This window comes from Colletotrichum phormii, assembly GCF_030913505.1.
Source record: "Colletotrichum phormii strain CBS 102054 chromosome Unknown BDP81scaffold_8, whole genome shotgun sequence".
Classification (NCBI taxonomy): Eukaryota; Fungi; Ascomycota; class Sordariomycetes; order Glomerellales; family Glomerellaceae; genus Colletotrichum; species Colletotrichum phormii.
Window position 1 is genome coordinate 1,293,496 of NW_026851450.1, and position 21,455 is coordinate 1,314,950.

The 21,455-nt window shown below is 51.4% G+C and overlaps 6 protein-coding genes across 6 annotated transcripts; 3 read left to right on the top strand and 3 right to left on the bottom strand.

The window, feature by feature from the left end:
* On the top strand, nucleotides 1-2,600 carry BDP81DRAFT_480713 (major facilitator superfamily transporter; the record flags this gene model as incomplete). Its single annotated transcript, XM_060594941.1, has 5 exons — nucleotides 1-51; nucleotides 98-148; nucleotides 204-301; nucleotides 371-601; nucleotides 866-2,600. The coding sequence occupies 5 exons, from the start codon at nucleotides 1-3 to the stop codon at nucleotides 2,148-2,150; spliced, it is 1,716 nt and encodes a 571-aa protein (XP_060446444.1). The 3' UTR covers nucleotides 2,151-2,600.
* An 8,009-nt stretch (nucleotides 2,601-10,609) lies between these two features.
* Nucleotides 10,610-11,185, bottom strand: BDP81DRAFT_426024 (uncharacterized protein). Its single transcript, XM_060590259.1, has 2 exons — nucleotides 10,987-11,185; nucleotides 10,610-10,936 (listed from the first exon to the last, which is right to left on the bottom strand). Exons 1-2 carry the CDS (start codon nucleotides 11,010-11,012, stop codon nucleotides 10,669-10,671), a joined length of 294 nt encoding a protein of 97 aa, XP_060446445.1. The 5' UTR covers nucleotides 11,013-11,185; the 3' UTR covers nucleotides 10,610-10,668.
* A 722-nt stretch (nucleotides 11,186-11,907) lies between these two features.
* Nucleotides 11,908-13,500, bottom strand: BDP81DRAFT_460462 (oxidoreductase; the record flags this gene model as incomplete). The annotated part of the gene is made up of 2 exons (XM_060593659.1): nucleotides 11,908-11,939; nucleotides 12,192-13,500. The coding sequence occupies 2 exons, from the start codon at nucleotides 13,498-13,500 to the stop codon at nucleotides 11,908-11,910; spliced, it is 1,341 nt and encodes a 446-aa protein (XP_060446446.1).
* Nucleotides 13,501-13,777: 277 nt separating this feature from the next.
* BDP81DRAFT_426026 (ketose-bisphosphate aldolase) lies at nucleotides 13,778-15,184 on the top strand. Its single transcript, XM_060590260.1, has one exon. The coding sequence runs from the start codon at nucleotides 14,093-14,095 to the stop codon at nucleotides 14,957-14,959; it is 867 nt and encodes a 288-aa protein (XP_060446447.1). The 5' UTR covers nucleotides 13,778-14,092; the 3' UTR covers nucleotides 14,960-15,184.
* On the bottom strand, nucleotides 15,147-16,485 carry BDP81DRAFT_393523 (uncharacterized protein; the record flags this gene model as incomplete). The annotated part of the gene is made up of 2 exons (XM_060587837.1): nucleotides 15,147-16,391; nucleotides 16,459-16,485. 2 exons carry the CDS (start codon nucleotides 16,483-16,485, stop codon nucleotides 15,147-15,149), a joined length of 1,272 nt encoding a protein of 423 aa, XP_060446448.1.
* An 895-nt stretch (nucleotides 16,486-17,380) lies between these two features.
* BDP81DRAFT_426027 (heterokaryon incompatibility protein-domain-containing protein) lies at nucleotides 17,381-19,643 on the top strand. The gene has a single exon (XM_060590261.1). The coding sequence runs from the start codon at nucleotides 17,435-17,437 to the stop codon at nucleotides 19,490-19,492; it is 2,058 nt and encodes a 685-aa protein (XP_060446449.1). The 5' UTR covers nucleotides 17,381-17,434; the 3' UTR covers nucleotides 19,493-19,643.
* The last annotated feature ends 1,812 nt before the right edge of the window (nucleotides 19,644-21,455 follow it).

Here is a 21,455-nt window from a genome sequence, read left to right on the forward strand (position 1 = left end):
ATGGGGCGAGACCGCGCGATGAAGATACGGATGGCACAGGAGGCCAAAGCTGTTAATTATCGAATTTGAAGAGGATCCTCATCGCGCAGCGCTGGAGGATAACCCATCCGAGGCAAAAGTTGGCATCAAAACATGGATCGCAATTTTTGTGAGGCGTCTGGATCTCCCCAGTCTCTTTAGTGCAGCCCAGCTAACATGCACAGTCTATGGCTTTGTCATTCGGTCCATGTGTTGGACTTGCGTTCCTTACCGTTGCCGCCGTCGTCGTGCAAATTGCCACAGAGCTCGGCGGACAAGACCAGTTGGCATGGCTTGTAGGAGCATGATCTCTTTCGACAGCATGCTCCTTCTCCCTCGCTGGACCTCTTAGCGACGTTTTCGGCCGAAGAATGTTGGTCATTGGTGGCCAAGTCACAGTTGTCATCGGCTCCATCGCCGCGGTGGCCGCGCAGAATATCGGAACGCTGATTGCCGCTGAGACACTCATCGGCATCGGAACTGGCTTCGTTTTCGTCTCCTACGCAGGTGTCCCGGAGATGCTCCCAAACAAGTGGCGTTCTCTTGGTCTGGGTATCTTGGAATCTGGCATCGCTGTTCCCTGGTGAGTCTGAACATCTGAACATCTGACCCTTCTTTTCCCGTGTTCCGTGTCGCATGGTTCGAACGCCTCCCCGAGTCAAGGAACTCTGTCTCTTACCCCAAATTCTCGGCACATATATCTGGGTGCCGACTTCAGGCGTCCTGCCGACCGCACCTCCTTCACAGATCTAGACGTGGGGAATCCCCGCACCTCGACTAATCGATCAAACCTGGGGTGTTCGTCTGCCGAGAAAGAGCCAAGATAGCTGACATTTAGAATCCACAGGGGCATCCTCTCCGTCCTATTCGGCAATGCGTTTTTCAAGTACGCTTCGTGGAGATGGATATTCGGCCTAAGCATCATCATCGAGGTCATTTCCATCGTCGGCACTTGGTTTTCTTACCACCCAACCCCGCGGCCCCGGGGCGACTTTGACAAGACTCGCATGCAGCAACTCAGGGATGTAGACTGGATTGGTCTGTTCCTGTTCACGGCCGGTCTAGCCATTGCCCTCATCGGCCTGACATGGGGTGGCACCCCAGCCTACCCTTGGAATAGCGCCGGCGCCATCGCACCCATCGTCATTGGCTTCGCGGTCCTGGCCATCGGCTTTGCGTACGACTTCAAGGTTGCTGCTCATCCGATGTTCCCATTGAAGCTTTTTGTCATGTTCCATCGCTACTCCGTCCTTCTTGTTGTCCTCTTCGTCTCGGGTATGAACTTCAACTCCATGTCAGCACTCCTACCCCAAGGGTTCCTGTATATGTTCACGACGGACGGCATTGAGATTGGTGCGCTCTCACTCCCCAACACCTTGATGATTGGATTCACTGGTGTTCTCGCACCTCTCATTGCCCACAAGGTTGGCTACATCAAGTGGCAGCTTGTCATCGGCATGGCCTTCCAGGCAGTCTTCATCGGCGCTAGTGCTGCGACTGTCTACCCTAACCACAAGTTTGCATATGCCTTTATCCCTGCTTTTGGTGTACCCATGTTCGTCTGTGTCACTATCTTGTCTTATGCTGTTGCCAGTCTTCACGTTCCGCACTCAAATCTGGGAGTGGCGATGGGCTTGTTGGGTACCTTCAGATCAGGAGGCGGCGCCGTCGGCAACGCTATCTTCAACACAATCTTCCAAGAAAAGTTCCGCGAATTCGCTGGCGAAGAAATCACCAACGCAGCCATCAGCAACGGTCTGAACCCTTCCGACCTTGGTATCATCATTCCCGCGGCGATCGAGTTCAACTTGGGCAACCCTCGGGCATTGGTCAATGTCCCGGGCATCACTCCAGAGATCCAAGATGCTTTGAGAGAGGCCGTGCGAGAGGGAGCCGGCCACGCCTTGAAAATCTTGTTTTACATTACTATCCCCTTCAGCGTCATTGCCTTGATCTGCTCTCTGTTTATCGAAGACCCCACGGCGTATATGACGAACCATATTCAGTCTGCTATGGGGCAAGAAATGGCCCAGAATCGTGGGAAGCGGGTTACCACTCCCGAAGAAGCCCAAGCAATCGAGTTTGAAAACGTCAGAACGGTTAACTCGGAGCAGATTTTGGTAAAGAACTGAAAGTGTCACGTCGAATCAAGACGCTCATGATACGGGACATTAGTCCTGTCTGCGATCAAGGCTAAGAAATGGGGAGACGTAATGTTTAGAATCAAGATTTAGGATGGTATTTATTTTACACGGATGAGTCAATACAGTGTACATGCTTTGCACATAATATTTCAACCGAACAGTTCAAGCCATACCTCCTCGGCTAGTCGTTCTTCGCGTGGGTAAGTATAGGTAGCTGGCATGTGGAGGCAGTCTGAGTACAGACTGCCGATTGTGGGGCCGTGGAAGCCGGCAGCTGGTCAGGATACCGCTCCCACCCTTGGTTTCTCTCCGGACTCCAGGGTAGTTTCGTTCGCGTCCCACCCGCTTTTCATGGCATCTCACTTGAGGCAGCAGGAATCAATTTCAGAAATCTAGTTGTTGGTTTGCGTGTACCACAGGTTAGTCACACAGGTATTCCTGGTATCGCGATCGGTAGCAATATCGTTGGGTTAATCTGGTGTTCTTGTTGTTGTTATTGTTGTTAAGGAGAGTATCTAAACGCGAAGGCTCGTGATATGGAAGGAGGGAGCTGAGGTGTGTCACGTGCCGAAGACACGTGACATAGCTCGGCTCCGTGTATACCTAGCGATTGCCGTTTGTTCCCACACATACCTCGAAAGGTACCCACTGTTAGTAATTGTTAAGGTTATAGAGGGCTACGGCCCACTTCACTATCATCTCTCAACATCAGCCTATACGAGCTGAATTCCACGACCATGGCGGTCTCCCTAGATGTAGGGCCATCGATCACGGTTCACGGGGACGCCGGTATATCTCGGCGGTCTGGACGAGTCCGGAAGCCGACTGCAAAGGTCAGAGTGGTTGAGCAGGTTAACCACCAGGACAATTCTGAGCTCAAAGACGAGATCAATAAGCTTTCGAATCTGGTCCAGGACCTCCTGCGTCGGGACGCCGAGAGGGAACAGTTTTTGAAAGACTGTTTGACGAAGATCGAATCCTTGGAGAGAGAGCTTTAGGAGGAGAAATAGCGTTCAAACCGGCATTAACGTGGTCTAGCAAGGTCTATGTACGCTATTGGCACAGGGCCTAGCGAGACTAACCTGAGTTCCCAGGGGCATCCCTCGCACATAACCTAGAACCAGCCGCCCCTAGTCCGTTCATACGCGGCGGCGGCGAGCCAGCCACTGTCCAGAAGACAGGATGAACCAACGCCAGCTAAACAAGCCGCAAAACAAGCTATAAACCGGGCGGCCTTAAAGGATCTACGCGTCTTCGCGCGTCTATCGCCTAAAAGCCCGCTTCGGAACGAGAAAGCCTACGATATATATATCTTCGTTCGGGAAAGGTTAAGTCCCCAAGCCCGAGAAGCCCTTAAGGGGATCGACTATATTAAGATAGGATTAGCACTCCTACCTTCGTTAATAGATAGTGCAAAAGTCCTACTAGAGAATAGAGAATAGATCGCTGCCCTTCTCTAAGCGTAAGCGATCGAGTAACGCGACACCTGGATCCGAGCCTATATCGTAAACGTCCCTTATACTAGGCATTATCTGGTAACTAATACTGAGCTGGAAATCACGACCGAGGAGCTCCTTAAAGAGATCTAGGTCTCGACGAAACTCAAGCCTAAAAAAGCACACTTCTCTAGGAAGGACGAAGTCGAAAGGCTAGGCACGGTGACAGCCTGGTTCAAGGCGGAAGCCATAAGGCAACTACTAAGACGCCTCCGTTTGATAGGGGCCAGCGTTTTTGTAAACCTGCAGTTCCCAAAGGAGAAGAGGTCTCCTCAATGTCTCCGCTGCGGCGGTTTTCACAACGAACGAACGTGCACCAGAAGGAAGAGATGCCTCAAGTGCAGCTCTCCTTCCTACACAACTGATCAACACCGGGCACCCTGCGGCGGCACTGAGGGTCACGATGGCTGCGACTGCCCCTTTAAATGCCCGTCGTGTAACGGGCCTCACGCCGCCTTCGATGCGACTTGCCCTATCCAACCCAAAGTGGTGAAGGGGGTAGTCCAGAGGAGGGATAAGGCTCAGCTACGGGCCATCCGAGCTGAGGGAGAAAGATTATGGAGAAATACGACCCAGCAATCGCATCGACATTCCCGTAAAGAAGAACAAGCGATGGACTATACCCCGGCGAATAAGATACAAAAGAAGAATACAGCCCTCTAAAACCCTGCAAATCATACAAGCGAATATGGGCAGGCGGGCATCCGCCCACGAAACAGCACTGAACCTGGCTTACGCAACCCAGATCGATATACTCCTAATACAAGAGCCGTCTATCCGTTCGGAGGAGAGGAGGCTCACAAGACACTACCCAGGTTTTAAGACTTTCACCCCAGTAGATAACTAGACCGAAGACCGTCCCAGGGTACTTACCTACCTCCGCAGAGGATCTGGGGTACGAGGCGTACAAACACGGCCTCTACCCGATCCATCCACAGACCTGCTCTTCTTACGACTCCTCTCAGGAACGAAGGAGGTCCTCACAATCATCAACGTATACAACGCCCCTCGTGGCTCTCTGCGATCTGGCCAGGCTCTCAGGAACATCCTAGCGGCCTGGCAACCCAAACCTGAGGATCGAGTACTGATTGCGGGGGATTTTAACTTACACCATTGGACGTGGCAGCCCGAGGCCACGAGTTCCCCGGACGCTGAAAACCTAGTAGAATGGGCAGAAGCCGCTAGCCTTGTCCTAATGTCACCTATAGGTGAACCCACGCACAAAGGCGGCAACACCCTAGATTTATGCTGGGCGTCCAGCAACCTCCATGGGGCTTCCACCAGCATAGAAACGTCACTACACACGACATCAGACCACGAATCTCTGCTTACCCGGGTCCCCTTGGCCCTGATCGATTCACCCAGCCAGACCCCGGGAAGGTTTCGGCTCGACACGATGGACGAGGAGCTTTTCCTCGGCATCATTAAACGCAACTTACAACCCATGCGCCGCACTGCAAGCAACATCCAAGACCTACAGTCTTTAGATCTCCTAGCACAACAGCTTACGGACTGTCTTATTAAAGCACTCACGGCTTCCACAAAGCGCACGCTCGGGAAAGGTACAGGGAGACCATACTGGAGCGAGAGCTGCACACGTAAACACCGAGCCTATACAAGTAAGCGAGCGATGTTAGCAAGACTCCGCGCAGCCGGAGTGAACTGCCAATGGGAAAAAGAGGAGGTCGAAGCTCTAAAACAGGACTTCCTCTACGAGTTTAAACGCTCCAAGGATGCCTTTTGGAAAGATAAGATCTCCTCAGCCTCCTCAAGCAAAGACATATTTAAAATGGTCGGTTGGCACAAAGCCACAGGATCCTTTCAGACCCCGCCACTCCGAGATGTAGACAACCAAGACACGCTTGTCTCACAACCAAAAGAGAAGCGCGACTTATTTACCCGCGTCCTCCTTAGAAACGCTGCAATCTCCGAGGACATACCAACAGAAAGCCCAGTCCTACAAAGGCAAGCTACGCTTCCTTTCCCGCAGGTTACAAAGGACGAGGTACGGTCTTCGGTTCTCACCGCGGGAAACACGACTCCTGGGACCGACGGAATCACTACGACTGCTTTGAAAATAGCATGGCCAGTTATTGAGGATATTGTCCTCTCACTTTATAGCGGGTGTATACGCGAGGGTTGGCATCCTACTTGTTTTAAAGAAGCAACTCTCGTGATCCTAGCAAAACCGGGAAAAAGAGACAAGACACTCCCGCGCTCCTATAGGCCAATTGCGCTCTTGGCCGTCCTCGGAAAAGGCTTGGAGAGACTCATCGCCAGACGACTTGCCTGGATCGCAGTTAAACATCGTGTTCTGCACGATCAACAGTTTGGAGCACTCCCTCTTCGCTCTTGCAGCGACCTCATCGCAGCGGCCATCCACGACATCGAGTGCGCCTGGCAAAGAGGCCTGGTTACCTCTATACTTACGCTCGATATAAAAGGGGCTTTCGACGCCGTACTCCCAGGACGACTGGTCCGACGCCTCCGCGAACAAGGATGGCCGGAGAACCTCGTACGCTGGGTCTCAAGCTTTATTACCAGAAGGAGAGTAAGAATAAGACTTAATAGGGAGGTAGGAGACGTCTTCGGTCTCGAATACGGACTACCATAAGGTTTACCCGTATCTCCTATTCTACTTATACTCTATATCGAACCTCTTTTTAAGCTAGGCATAGCTCGCTTAGGAAGGAAGCAATCTCGTTTTGGTTACGCCGATAACGTCGCTATCTTAACAAGCTTAACATTACTAAAGAATAACTATAACATTCTAACTAAGGAATAGAAAGAAACCTTAGGATAGGGCGCGACGGAAGGAATCACTTTTAACCTCGATAAGTCCGAACTAATCTACTTCATTAAGAGACGAAAAGACGGAAACCTATTAATTATAGTAGGTTTGCCGGATGGGAGGTATTATATAGTTCAGGCTATTAAAGAAGGCTCTTCTCTACGCTGGCTCGGCGTTTACTTCGACCGTAAACTCATATTTAAGAGTTACGTAAGAAACCTCTCTGTAAAAGCATGCTAAGTAGTCAATGGACTACGGGGACTAGGGAACACTGTCTAGGGCGCGCCTGCGTACTTACTTCGTCGAGCGATCACCTCTTGTATATTACCTACTCAGTACTATACATCTAAAGCATGGTGGCCCGGCAAGAGCCGGATAAAGAATGGACGTACTATCTCAAACGGGGTTGGTAGTCTGCTACACCAACTGGACGCGACGCAAACCAAAGCCATCAGAGCGATGGTCCCCGTATACAGAACTACGCCTGTACCGATCCTACAGCGCGAGGCGGCTCTACCCCCAGCAGAGGTGATACTGGACGCGAAGCTCCACACAGCGTCCACCAGAATCCATCGTCTGGACGAGCGACACCCTCTCCGAACGAGACTCAGGGACAAATCAGGACCAGACTCACGGCTACGACGAATGGCAAGCCTCGTAAGCAAAAATACCGAATACATCGATCCATTAGAACTCCCCCCTTGGGAGCAACTAGCGGACTGGCAGACAGCCCTCGCCAGGGTCGGCTACGAACCTAATAAGACCAAAGAAGAACAGGCCTTCTCCTTTGCAGGCAGGATGGCAACTTTCTCCAAGCGGGACATTGTTGTCTATACTGACGGGTCCTAGATGTCGGACGGCAGCAGTACCTCCGCCGGAGCAGGCTGGGTAGGGTACCAAGCTACACGGCAGATCTTCCGCGGATCCGAACCACTCGGCTCCCAAACTGAGGTGTATGATGCGGAGGCATATGCTGCGTATCACGGCCTGATGGAAGCTACCCGGGCTCCTACGGCTCGTATGGCAGATAACGTCCATATCTGCCTTGACAACCTTGCAGTCGCGGCTAGACTATACTCCCAGAGCACAGGAAGTAGCCAGGCTAGATTTAGGGCCTTCAATAGGCTCTCTTCCTCCTGGTCTCGAAGACAAAGAGAGAGCTGGACAACCCCCGGCAGGGTTTATGTTTGGTGGTGCCCTGGGCACACGGGAGTACCAGGAAATGAAGAAGCGGATGCTCTAGCCAAGGAAGCCTGCAAACTAATCCCAAAATCACAACCACAGCCCTCATTAGCGCACCTAGAAAGGCAAGCTAAAGTAGCTACCTTCCAAGCCTTTGCCAGAAAATGGCTGTCCCAATGCCCTCGGTAATATGCCGACCTCGAGATAATTCTTCACCCCAAGCCGCCCGAACTCCGCCTCCCTCGGCACTTACTAGGAAGGCTATACGCAGCAAGATCCCATCATGGAGACTTTGCAGCATACCACGAGAGATTCGCTCATCAAGATGCGTTGCTCAACTGCAGCTGTGGGAAACCCAAGACACCAGTCCATTTCTACTTCTGCAAGCGTGGACGCAAGGCTACACCGCGCTACCTCCGCCAACGTATGGCCAAAGCAAGCATTGATTTCTTGTTAGGTTCTGCTAAGGGAGCCTCTCTTCTATACGAATAGATAGAGGAGACCAATTTCTTTTCCGAAATTTGCCCGAGTCATTGAACAGGAACGTTAGGTGAAGACGGTAGCCTGTAACATAGTTTAGATTAGCATAGACCATGTCGGCATAGCGCCCGGCATGTCCTTTTGTTACCAGACGTTAAATACATCATCATCATCATCATGTTCCAACACAGTCGAATGTTTCGCGGCCGTAGAGTCGCGAGACACCTAGGCAAAGACAAACGAGCTGGTGTTGGAAACATTGTCAGGACCATGGTACAAGCAGCTGGGAGAAGAACTCGAGAGCCATAAACTTTCAGGGTCATTGTTCACTCGATAATTAGAATGTTGGATCACTGAAAAGCTTCGAAGAGTCGGCCCGCTCTACTGTCCAAGCTCATTTAACCATAAGATGTAGCTTTATGTTGCATTATCCATCATCAAGTTGTTTTCAATAACACCCAAAGATAAAGAGAGAATCGGATTGATTTTGTCACGCACTCGGAATAAAGGCATCACGGCATTCAGAAAAAATCTCCGCAGTCCGGGGAAGCCGTTGGTAAGGTACGTCATGGATGTAAGTCCGCAAGATGCACGCAAAGCCCCAGCCATGGCCGTAGGTTATGCCAGCGACTTTGCTGATAACCCAAAGCCGAACCCGAAAGTAAGGCGACCAGTTTCGAAGTTAGGCTCATTGGACATACCTGTCATATGCTCAGTCTATCGGATGATCCATGCACCATGCACCCTTTGACTGCAGGATGCACGATGCGGGTGCCGCCGCAGCTATTCTTCTAGAACTCAATCAAATACGACGGAAACGAAATTACCAACATCGCGTGACATTTCAATTTTGACAACGTGGATTGGTGACAGCGTTGCTCGTGCATATCGTTTATGAACTCTCTCGCTGTTTTCTGCCTCCACGTTGCGAGCGGGTTTGATTCATTCGTGTCCTCGGGCCGAACCGTGCAGATTGACAAACACCAAGGTCGGAGGGCTCAGCGGGGATGAATTGCAAACAGACGTAGCGTCATGTACACATGGTAGGTAAGCAAGAATTTTGTACACTGCTACTACGTTCCCATTCGCTCCCATCCAGATCATCTCAAGTAGCGAAACGAAGGTTGTTGCGGTCATGTCCGTGAACGACCAGTTGGCAGTATCCACCCTTTCGGCTTCCTGCCGACTTTCAAGAGCACCAAAAAATCAACTTCCTTGCGTAACGATATCAAGGTGAGATCCGTCTCTTGGCCAGTGCCTTGATTTGGTCCGATTAGGGTCCCCAAAGGCAATTGTGCAGTACAACGAAGCTCGGGGCATACTTTCCAAAGCCTATCTAGATGTAGGTATGAAAGGTTGACTTTGAACGATGGATACAGATAGTGTTCCAAGGAATCAGGCTCTGACCTCCCCGCCCCGAATGATGTCCTCCGGTTGGCCTAAGGAACGAACTTCACGAGTTGCATCCAAATGTACAATTTCTCACCTCAACAATGATGTTTACATTGCGGTCGATGCCTTGACTCCAGCCTGCTACCTACGTGATGCCAGATGTTTGCCTCGTGGATATCTATCAACCCCTCACAGAAAAGCAAGAAGGTACAACAAACGCTCTTTAGACCTTTCGTTACAAACCCTCCTATGGCCACTTAATATTCTCGTAGCTGAAAGGGTTAAGCCTGGCGCTCAAGTCGGGAAGCCCAGGCCTGGTCCCCGATGGCTATGCTCAGAATATGGCCTTACTTATGGCTTGGACATCACGGCGCTCCCGAAAGACTCGGAAGAGGGAAGATAGCGTTACCGTTGGCCAATCTTGGATTTGCATGCTCAGATCAGACTACATCGTAAGCCGACTCATAATTAACGGTTGTAGGATGCAAGGTACCGGCCGAGATTAGCGGGGAGACTGTGCGCGTCTCGACTCAAGGTGCTCTTTAAGATGGATTAAACATGCATGGAACGCTGCATAGAAGCGTATGTAAGGTGCTTCGAACGCGAGCTCACGACGTCACCCGGGCTCAAACGGGGACGGAGAAATCGACTTAAGATGGAAGTCGCAAAACTCCCTGTGCGGCGTGCTCGTAATCGCCGAAGAAAAGTAAACAACAAATCGGATTGAACAAGCTTTTCGTACTAAGCGGACGGGCGGCGAGCTCACCTTTGATAGAAAAACGGCTTGTCAAGTGACGTTCAGACTGGACGAACGTCTTTTAGTCTTCATGTCCGTGTTCGCAGAACCCAGATTCGTGGCCCCAGCGTCCACACACTCGCGTAGAGATGGTGAGGTGTCACGCTATGGGCTGCCCATGATCATTGGTCTTCGAGGAGAACTGCCCAACTCAGCAACAGCCCTCATGGAGAAGCCGGGACCAAGTGACCGTGAGCGTTGGAACTTTGTCAAGTTCGCGAACCTTTACACGGAGGCTCCGTGGGGCGGCCGGTGCTCTCTGATCGAATTCCTCCGCCAGTTGGACCACCGGCAGCCTTTGAGAGACGTGTTGAGACGAGTGGATTTGTCGTCACCGCCGTTGGTGGCTCTTTTTCAGATGCGCGAAAGCTAAGACTTCAACCGTTTTCTTGTCACGAAGTATGTAGAACGGTTTACTTTAAGATCCAGGCGAGATCCCGCCTCAAATTGGTTCTTTTTCCTCATCATCCAACACACTTCACTCTCCAGCCTCTCTCTCACAACCATCTCAAACTTCTCACATCGACTGCGAGATTCTTCAAGATGAAGTTTCTCAACGCTCTCCTCACCTTGTCGGCCCTGGCGGTCAGCATCGATGCCCTTCCCGTTTCGGTGGCCAAAGAAGAGGATGCCAAGACTTTCCAGTTAGTGATCACCTCAAAACTTGATCTCCCTTTTCCAACTAACCTTATACTAGTGACATGTCTCTGCATGACACCGGCATCATAGCCCGCCAAGCTCAGCCTCCTCAACCTCCTCCATCGGCATTGATTCCTGACGCAACACCTGAGGACGACATGGATGAATTCGAAGAGGTCGAGGAAGTCGACGACGTCACGAATCCAGGTGAAGTCGAAGCCGAGGGCAAGAAAAAGAAGAAGAAGAAGAAGAAGAAGGGCAAGAAGAAGGGCAAGAAGGAGAAGAAGCCCGAGAAGCCGGACGCTATTCCGGCTGCTGGAGCTCAACCTCCGGCTGCGGGTGCTCAGCCCGGTCCCGCAGCTGGTGCTCAGCCCGTTCCGGCTGCCGGAGCCGTTCCGGCCGCCGCTCCGGCCAAGGCCCCTGCTCCCGGAGCGCCTGCACCCGCGCCGGCAGGTCCGCGATCAGTTGCCAAGGCATTCAAGGCTTAGTCGCATTTCATTTTCAGGGACTTTTACTTAGTCGGAGTTTGGGAAACGGGTGCTTCGCTGAAGGATATGGGTACCGGTAGTTGCTGGATTCAACGTTGGGGTTTTTCGGTAGAGGTTTTCGGGCGGCTTTCTTCTTTAGTCATGTCATGCTGTTTGATACAGTGCTGATACTTAATAAGTGTACAAAAGTTCCTTTTCTCAATTCTTACCTATCTTGGTCAAAATTGGTGCCGTTGCCATTTTATGAATGCATGTCGATTAACATGCAATCATCAGAAGCAGAAGGTCATCTGGATCTGGGGTACAAGGACTTTCCAGGGAGCTTGCCGGGATGGGGATATGTCCCTGATTCAATGAAGGAACTGTCGAGAATTTGAATTCTTGAGTCTCAACACGCGCAAAGTAACTCTCAGAGTTACTATGCACGACTTTGACACGACGGTTTCGTGATTGAATCGATGCAGTTATCTACGACTTATCTTCATTGCAACAAAACACTACAAATGCCAGGCGCTATGTTGACAAAGTTACTATCCAATTCTAAGATGACTCGTGACTCGTGTATAATACGGAAATGCGGATAACACTTTTCCGCGTGGAACCAGTGGCTCTATCTCGTTGCATCAACCACCGAACGCTGACGTCCAAAATAAGTCCAAAGATAGTGAAATGGTGCCAAGATGTGGGCCATCTACGTAATCACACATTATGCCGCGGGGTTACCTCTTGCGGCCCAACCACTGACGACGGATCCAAGTGCCAAACCAGGCGCCTTGGGTCCGGCAGTTAGCAAAACACCCCTGATCAAGTTGAGAGCCTGTGTTCCGAGAAACAGTGGTAGCTTCAGTTTTTGCGCCTCGTCGACCGCCTCCTGAAGCTCGTGTGACATTGTTTGGAGTTGGCTCTCGTTGCCGGAGGCAGCCCAATCGTGCGGCGACCCTCCGGCCGCGATAGCATCCACAATGCGCCGGCCCTCGCCGGAAAGCATGCTGCTCCCACCGGCAGCGTTGATGCAAAGCTCAAAGACCTGCTCCAAGTCCAGACCGACAAAAAGCGCAAATGTAATTGCCTCGGCTGCCGCGCAAAGATGGATGCCACGAAGTAGGCTGACGACGAAGCCTAGCTTGCTCTCCTCGGACGTGACGGTTGGCTTGACCGGTCCAACCTTTCCCACCCCTTCGATGTAGAGTCGGATGAGACTGGCATCGTCGTCCGGGCCGTAGCCTTTCCCGAGGGCGGTGAAATAGGCCTGCTCCGCCGTCGAGGTCATCGGAGTGGGGAATCCGGCCCGGCGTGCTTCTGAGGTGATGATGCTGGTGTCTTTGAGAATGATCGTGACCGCGCTAGCCAGAGGTCCGAATTGCGCGTCCAGCATGCGTGGTAGCCGGTTCTCAAACATCCAACTCCAACCTTCTGACTTGATGATTTTCTCGCCCGTGTTTGGGAGATCCAAGCCCAGGTGCGTCGCAAAGCCCAACGCTTCGCTCGATGATAGGATCTGGTTGGCCGCGAGTACCTGATGGCACATTTTCATGTTGCTTCCAGCTCCGATGCCGCCCTTGACGATGTAAAGCTTCTCAGGGTCCGACATGGCCTGCAACAGGTGAAACCCCCTTCGGATAGCTTCCTCTTCTGCGCCGGCCATAATCGATAGAGTACCTGCCGCAGCTCTGGCAGCCCCTCCGGACACCGGACAATCCACCAGAGCAATATCATCGCGATTTCTTGCAACCAGCTCTTTCTGAAGACCTTGAACATAAGCGCATGGTACCGTCGAGCATAGCAGCACCACCGCTCCTTGCTGAAGGGTCGACAGGGCCGGAGCGTCACCTTCAAACAAGACGCCTTGCGCCTGTTCCGCTGTGGCAACCATGACAACACAGAACTCCTTGCTCGCGACAGCTTCCGCTGGATTTGTCGCCATGAGACCTCCTGCTGCTTTGAACTTGTCCAGAGTCGGCCCATAAACATCGAAACCCGTGACAGCATATCCAAGACGAACGAGATTGGTCGCCATTCCAAATCCCATAGCCCCAAGACCAATAAAGGCCGTGGGCTGCTTGCTAGAGTCCATAGTGTCTTCGGCGAAGGGGAAAAGGGCCTGTGTAGGTGTTTTAAGGTGCCTTAGAGCAAAATTGAGATCAGTATGGGGAGCCAAGGACTTGGATGAGGGTGACCGGATTCTCGCAATCCGTCATCGGCGACATAACCCCCAAGATTAAGTAGAATGAGGAGAAAGCTGAGTGACGGCGAATGAGAGATGACTTCGGATCCAGGTAACCCGTCCATTCGGTAGAGGTCGGTAGCTCGGGGTGACGAAGGCCTTTTCCCGAACCGAATGCTGCTCCGATTTCACTCCGTAACCACGGCTCGCGCGGAAAATCGGCCCATTTCCGCCCCAGTCCTGGATTCCCCCGCAATCCACCTCACAGATCGACACGACTTGTGAGTGCAGCTTCTCTAATTGCTTCATTGTTGGCACTTCATAATAAAGACATTTCCTTTGCCCGTTTTAGCTGTTAGTACTATCCCCAAGTACCTACATTGCCGAAGCCAAAGCCAAAAGACTAACCAAAGTCCGCCGATCCTACACAGTTCTCGAACCATCGCAACATTCTGAGCGCTGTCGAATTTCTCAAGTCTCGTTTGTTACTCAAGCTTTCAAGATGGCTCGACCTTCTCTCGCCGAGAACCGAACGATGAAAATCGTCAATGCCGCAAAGGAAGGCGGCTATGCAGTGGCCGGTTTCTGCTGCTACAATCTCGAAGCCGTGGTAGCATCCGTCAGAGCAGCAGAAGCAACCTCTTCGCCCGCAGTCGTGCAGCTCTTTCCGTGGGCGATGGAGTACGCCGGCAGCGCCCTTGTCCGAGCCGCAGCAGAACTATGCCACAGCGCTTCTGTACCCGTATCACTGCATCTCGATCACTGTCAGACACCGGAGCTAGTTCGCCGCGCCGCAGATACTCCGAACGGCTTTGATAGTATCATGGTCGATATGAGCCACTACGAAAAGGAAGAAAATTTGGCTCTTACTCGCGAGCTTGTTGACTACTGCCATCAACGCGGTATCGCGACGGAAGCAGAGCCCGGACGAATTGAAGGTGGCGAAGACGGTGTGGCTGAGACGATAGATCTTGAGGGTGTGCTCACAACACCAGAGCAAGCTGAAGAATTCGTGGCGACGGGAATCGAGATGCTTGCACCCGCATTCGGCAATGTCCATGGTGAATATGGTCCGCGGGGAATCAAGCTGGAGTATGATCGCCTCGAGAACACCAACAAGGCTGTTGGAGATAGGGTCAGGCTCATCCTGCACGGGGCGGATCCGTTTACAGAGGAGATCTACAGTCGCTGCATCAAAGCTGGTGTGACAAAGATCAACATTAACAAGGGAATCAACAACCACTATGTCCCAACCCAAGAGACAGCTAGAGATCGTCCTATTACTGCTACTATTGAAGCTGGTACTAAGGAAATGCAAAATGCGTGCGAAACTTACATGCATTGGTTTGGCTCGGCGGGAAAGGCATGAGCAGGAGGTAGAACAAAACATATTAGCATGATGTGGTCATTCCCGCCGTATAAAATAGTCTGAGTTGAATTCTTGACAAATCTGGGTCATATTCTAAACAACATATTTGCAGTGACATAAGGTATACGTGTATGACTTATCATGGCGAACTTGAGTAAACACACAACCGACTCCTCCTAACTCTGGATCAAAAATCCTCCTCTTCGACATCGTAGGCCAGAGGTTTCTGGCCGAAGCCCATCTTGTCAATGCCTGTGGTCTTGGAAACCCACAATCCTCCAGAGATAGCCAACTCTATTGCTCGAAGACGCCAAGGTGCAGTTGACTTACGCAAGGATCCATTGGACTCCGCCTTATCCAACATCACCTCCGTCCTGACCTTGCGCTTCTTCTCGTATACCTGCAGGGCGTCTTCCAGCCTCTCGATGTTACTATTCAACATCTTTGAGAATAGGAACACGTCTTCTAAAGCCATGGAAACTCCCTGACTGGCGTGCGGTGGCATTGCGTGGGCAGCATCACCGAGAACCATGCAACGGCCCTTTGACCAGGGTCTGCCCCGCGGCATCTTGTAGATCGGATAGAAATGGACGGCATTCGTGTTGTTGATGATCTCGTGCACCATGTCCATCCAATCAGACTTTTGGTTCCCCAAGAGATCCAGAAGAGTCGCCTTGAACGTGTCTGCTGCCTCTTTCCCGCGCTCCTCCCATCCGTCGCGGAAATTGCCAAAGGACGGAAGAGCAACCTCGCGGGAAAAGAACCAGTAGAGCAGATCGCGGTTCGGTGTCGTCGGGGCAATGACGAAAAGTCCGTCAGAGGTGAGTGTTGCGCTCATGGTTTCGACAGACGTGGCTCTAGGGCATACCTCGTCTGGTCGAACGAGAGCAAACATATTTGCAAAGCCCGAGTACTCCGGCACAGAGCCCGGGTCGATATAGAGTTTCCGTACGGCGGAGTGGATCCCGTCGCACCCGAGGAGGAAGTCGGCCGTATCTGCTGTCCCGTCGGCGAACCGCGCGGTCACGGTGTTGTCTTGTTCTTCGATCTTCTCCAATGCTTTGCCGTAGTGTATTTGGATGTCTGCTTGCTTTGCGGCACCTAGCAAGACATCCATCAAGTCGGTTCGCTGGACACGCAAGTATCCGAAGCCGGTCTGCTGCTCGCTCCAGGAAGATAGATCCATCTCGCCCATGACGCAGCCTTTCAGAGCATATAAGACGAGTTTAGGCGTCAGTGCACCCCGGGCTGCAACATCGTTATAGAGACCAAGGCGATCAAGCAGCCGAAGACCGTTGGAGGGAATACCGATCGCTCCACCAAGTGTTGTTGGCTGACGACGGATTTCGTAGACTATCGGTGTGATTCCATTGCACTTTTTCAGCTGAAGCGCAGCAAGTATGCCAGCTGGGCCACCGCCAATGATGATAATCTGTGATGACTATTGTCAGAGAAGACTCGACCGGGCAAGGCAGTTGTAACACGGGAATCATATCCACCTTTCTGATTTCCTTTACTGCAGTCATTTTGTATATGGCTGGTAGGTCTGTGTTGATGGAAGTAAGGCAATTGCTGTTTACGTTCCTGTGATGCGAGGGGTTGAGGTATCTTTAACTCTTTTCTTGGCACTCATGATGTGGTGATGAATCGGCCTCAAACTTTTGTCGGCCTTTTAAAAACAAGTCCAACGCCTTCTGCAGATTCGTAGGCTCACCAAGTCACACGATTTCAGACCATTGGAGGAAAGGAAGTGCCGGAACGCGGTACCCAAATTGACACCGTTCTGCCGTGTTGCCGTGTTGCACGGGACGGCTCCATACCATTGCTTCACGCCGTCGGACTTTCGCCGGTACCAAAAACTCCGGTTCGGTTCCCTAAGTTCGGCGTTCGGACGACCGATGTCAAGGTTTCCCCAATCGAATTGCATTTTATATCATGAAGCTAATTTCCCCTTTATTTCCGACATAAGGCTGGCTCTTGACTCCTGTTATTTGGCTACTGCGTTGCAAGCGAAGTGGTTTTGGCGATCTTCTGGTGCAGCCAATCCGCTAATTACTAAGTATTCTGATTGTGACTTGCTTGCCCAGGGGAATCAATGCCACAGCCCTCGATGCCAACTCTAGAATGGTTGAGCAAGCTTCCAAAGAGATTAAAGATACCTCCTGTCACAACTACAATGATGTTGGCCGTAGCCTGCATCTGTTCACGTTGCCATCATGTGATGTTAGACACATCGAACCAAGCCTGCTTGGCGTGGCATTGGCATTGGATTGCAGGGGCAAGCAATGCTAGAAGTTAGCTATCCACTCACAGCGAAGGAAAGGCTGCAGCTTACAGCCCACCCCATTTCCGCCGAATGTTTTTGTGCACGAAGCTGACGACTGCTACATTTCGTACTCCTCCATGAATCTCACAGCCTGATTCTGCGCGGGCAAGATTGAACATCCGGTTGTGCTTCCTGCTTTAACTGTCAAGATGTCGTCCAACGACACGCAGTTCTTCAAACAATCTTTGACGTCTGAGTATTGGGTCAACTTCAATGTCGATACAAAGTTCACACTTGCCGGAGTTGCTGAACCCGAGATCGATAGCGATGACAGAAATCAAATTCGTGCGTGGGTATTGTCCCAAGCCACTCCAAAGACAGCACCAGCCCAAGCCCAGCCTTCGTCTCTTTACCGTCCCATCCTTGACCCATTCGAAATCCGCGTGCTCGAGATCTTGCCCGGCACCGGCGCCGACAAGCTTCGAGGTCGCCTCCGTCACTGCTCGCTTGAGCTCAAGGCAAGCTTCGCCCTCGCTGTCGACGGGTCTGCAACGCCAATGGTGTACACAGCGCTCAGTTATACATGGGGCCCAAACGTGTTCGACGAGATGATCGAGTGCGAGGGCCACGTCAAGAATATTACAAAGTCTCTCGCGGTTGCTTTGAGGGCTTTTCGGCAAGAAGACCGCTCGGTGGTGATGTGGATTGACCAGATCTGCATCAACCAAGACGACAACGAAGAGAAGGCACAGCAGATCCCCCTGATGTCGAGGATCTATCAAAATGCGATGAATACCATCATCTGGTTGGGTGAATCGACTTCAAATTCCGCTTCTGCCATCAAATTTCTGGAAGACGTTAGGTTACTTCTACAATTCACGGAAAAGACTATCGGCCCAGACGAGTTTGAGGGGCTCAACCTCCCCTCAGAAGACTCGGAGGTTTGGCAAGCTATATGGGACTTACTTTCCCGCCCGTGGTTCACGCGGCTGTGGATTATCCAGGAAGTCATCCTCTCATTTGACGCGTGGGTTGTCTGTGGCAACCACATGACCACATGGGACGTGTTGTCGTTGGCCTGCTTGCATCTTTGGACCTGTGGTATCTCGAGATGGCTGACGGAGAAGAATCCGAAATCGGGCGACCACACCGCCGGCGTTCAGAGGGATCTCTGCGAGTCGGTGCAGCGTCTGAGCAGCATGAAATCAAGCTACCACAGTGTGACCATGCCACTCTTCGACCTCTTGGTCGAGTCAAGGGAGGCCAATTGCTACGATAATCGAGATAAGGTATACGGCTTACTTGGGGTGTGCGACGACCGCGACAGGTCGGCGATTAAACCAAGCTATGCGGAGGAATTTCCTGTGACCCATCTCTATCGCGACATAACAACGCGACATCTAGAGAACAACAAAGGAAGCTTGAGACTGGGTGTGGTCCTTACCTGCGTAGACCACGAGTCTCTCGACCTGCCCTCATGGGTACCAGACTGGAGAAATCCCCGTCAAACGCACTCATTGGGGCATTCTACTACCACCGCGACCCCATACATGGCATGCGGCCATCTCACGATCGAAGTCGGTAAAATCCATCCATCGTTGGAAAACACAAACAAGGACGAGCTGCGGCTGCATGGTATCTCGGTTGACACTGTTGTAAAAGTCAGTACCATCTTCACGAATCCAGACCTGAATCTTGACGATCCCACTACTGCCAACAAAGACTTGAAAGACATGTGCTCCTTCGTCGCAGAGCTACAAGACTATCCAGGCAATGAAACCGTCTTCTCTGCATTTTGGCAGACACTGGTCGCGGGAAAGGACGCTACCGAAATGGCCAAGGCGCCGTCGGCCTACGAAGAGATCATCTCTCTTCTCCTTGACGCATCCACGGGGCTATCACCATCGCTCCCTGGACAGACATACTCGCCACGGCAGAGAAGGCCGGCAGGTAAGGGAAAGCTGGAGCTGGCAAGTCTCAAGACACGCACGGCGGGGAAGACGTTCCAGGATGTGAAGACCTCAATGGTCCATGCTATGCGGAATCGGAGGCTTGGTTTCACTACGAAAGGGCACTTGGGGTTGCTTCCGCATACAAGCAGAGTAGGGGATGAGATTCAAGTCTTTGACGGGTGTCATATTCCGTACCTCCTGAGGAAGGCTGATGGTGGAAGCCATCGGCTGGTTGGAGAGAGCTACGTGCACGGAATCATGCGAGGAGAGGCTGTTAAACACATCCAGAGCATGGACGAAGTAGTATTGAAGTAGTGTAGGCTTACAACTACGATGTCGTTATCTTACCATTCATACTAGTACTACTTTAGGTATGTACGTTTGATTTTATTTCTACCCTATCGCCGATCTTGATACATAAGTATGTACACGAATAGAACCAACAACAAATATCAGCATCTAGAGAACCGAAAACAGATTAAATTGTGAATTGAAACATGATATGCTTTACCACATAACGTGAATGATAAGCGAGTGAGACAGACAAGCGAGTGAGACACAAAACTGCGCCGATGATGCTTCAACACAAATGGAGACGTTTCTTCCACAATACATCATGGCATCCAGAAGTAATGAGTCAGGAATACAGCTGGCCCTTCAAGCTATCAGAATCAATCCAGAGCTTAGTGCACGGGCTGCAGCTACGATCTACTCGGTCAGCCATGCAACATTGAGTCGACGATTGAAGGGCTCTACATCTCGAAGCGACAGGATACCGAACTCGAGGAATCTTACTTTGCTAGAAGAGCAGACGTTAGTTGATCACATTCTCGATCTAGATGCCCGATCATTCCCTCCCCGGATCCGTGGTGTGGAAGAAATGGCTGATCGACTGCTTGCTGATCGCGACGCGCCTCCGGTTGGGAAGCGCTGGGCCTTAAACTTCGTCAAACGACAACCACAATTGCGGACGCGGTTTTTTCGGAGGTACGACTACAAGAGGGCCCAATGCGAGGATGCAGAGGCTATTCGCGGCTGGTTCGCTCTTGTGAAGAACACAATCGCGAAGTATGGTATCGATGAGTTTGATATCTACAACTTTGATGAGACTGGCTTTATGATGGGCCAGATTGCATCTGGCATGGTTGTCACAAGTACTGAAAGGCGTTCAAACACAAAAATGGCGCAGCCTGGTAATCGAGAATGGGTTACAGTGATTCAAGCCATCAACTCGCAAGGCTATAACGTCCCGCCGTACATCATCGTTGCAGGCCAATATCACCTCTCAACCTGGTATACAGAGTCAGGTTTCCCGGACGACTGGGTCATTGCGACGTCAGAAAACGGATGGACAACAAATGAAAGAGGCCTAGATTGGATCCAGCACTATGATCGTCATACGAAACCACGTTTGAGAGGCCAATATCGCCTCCTCGTCGTCGACGGGCACGAAAGTCACCACTCAACAGACTTTGAGCTATATTGCAAGGCAAACAAGATCGTTACACTTTGTATGCCGCCTCATTCGTCTCATCTACTCCAGCCCCTTGACGTTGGGTGCTTTGGTCCGCTAAAGACGGCGTATGGGCAACAAATTGAGGATAAGATGCGGCGGGGCGTAACCCACATCTCAAAGGAGGACTTCTTTCCTGCATATCGCAGCGCATTTAGTCAAGCGATGACTGAAAAAAACATCCAAGGGGGTTTTAGAGGAGCTGGGCTTGTTCCTCTGAGTGCAGAAAGCGTCCTATCAAAGCTGGATATCCGGCTACACACTCCAACGCCTCCAGCATCACTACCACAGACACCTCCGCCTTGGGTTTCAAGGACACCAAACAACCCAGTAGAGGCAAGCTCTCAATCCAACTTTATTAAGAGTCGGATCACTCGTCACCAAAGCAGCTCCCCAACCTCTATTTGCGAGGCTGTTGAACGACTTTCTAAAGGTACAAGAGGCATCATGCACCAAGTAGCCTTACTTAGATCTGAGGTACAGATTCTTAGAGACGAGAATAACCAACTCAGTCGACGACGGAGAACTAAGAAAACACGCCTACAACATGGAGGAAGTCTTACTGTAGCTGACGCAGCAGATATACAGTCACAGAAAGATGTGACTGCGCAGGTTCAGGAGGAAATGCGTCGTACTAGTGGTCGCAAACTGAGGGCCGAGATAGGTCAGCGACGGTGTGGCGTTTGTGGTCACCCGGGACACAATTCACGAACGTGCCAGTTTATTGAAGAGATGTCTGAAGATGAGGATTATGAGTAGTTTGAA

Coding starts and splice junctions, on each gene's coding strand:
- BDP81DRAFT_426024 (XM_060590259.1), bottom strand. CDS start 11,012: ATGCAGAGACATGTCACTAGTATAAG. Junction 10,937..10,986: donor AGACATGTCACTAGTATAAG/GTTAGTTGGAAA, acceptor CTAACTGGAAAG/TCTTGGCATCCTCTTCTTTG.
- BDP81DRAFT_426026 (XM_060590260.1), top strand. CDS start 14,093: ATGGCTCGACCTTCTCTCGCCGAGAACCGAACGATGAAAATCGTCAAT.
- BDP81DRAFT_426027 (XM_060590261.1), top strand. CDS start 17,435: ATGTCGTCCAACGACACGCAGTTCTTCAAACAATCTTTGACGTCTGAG.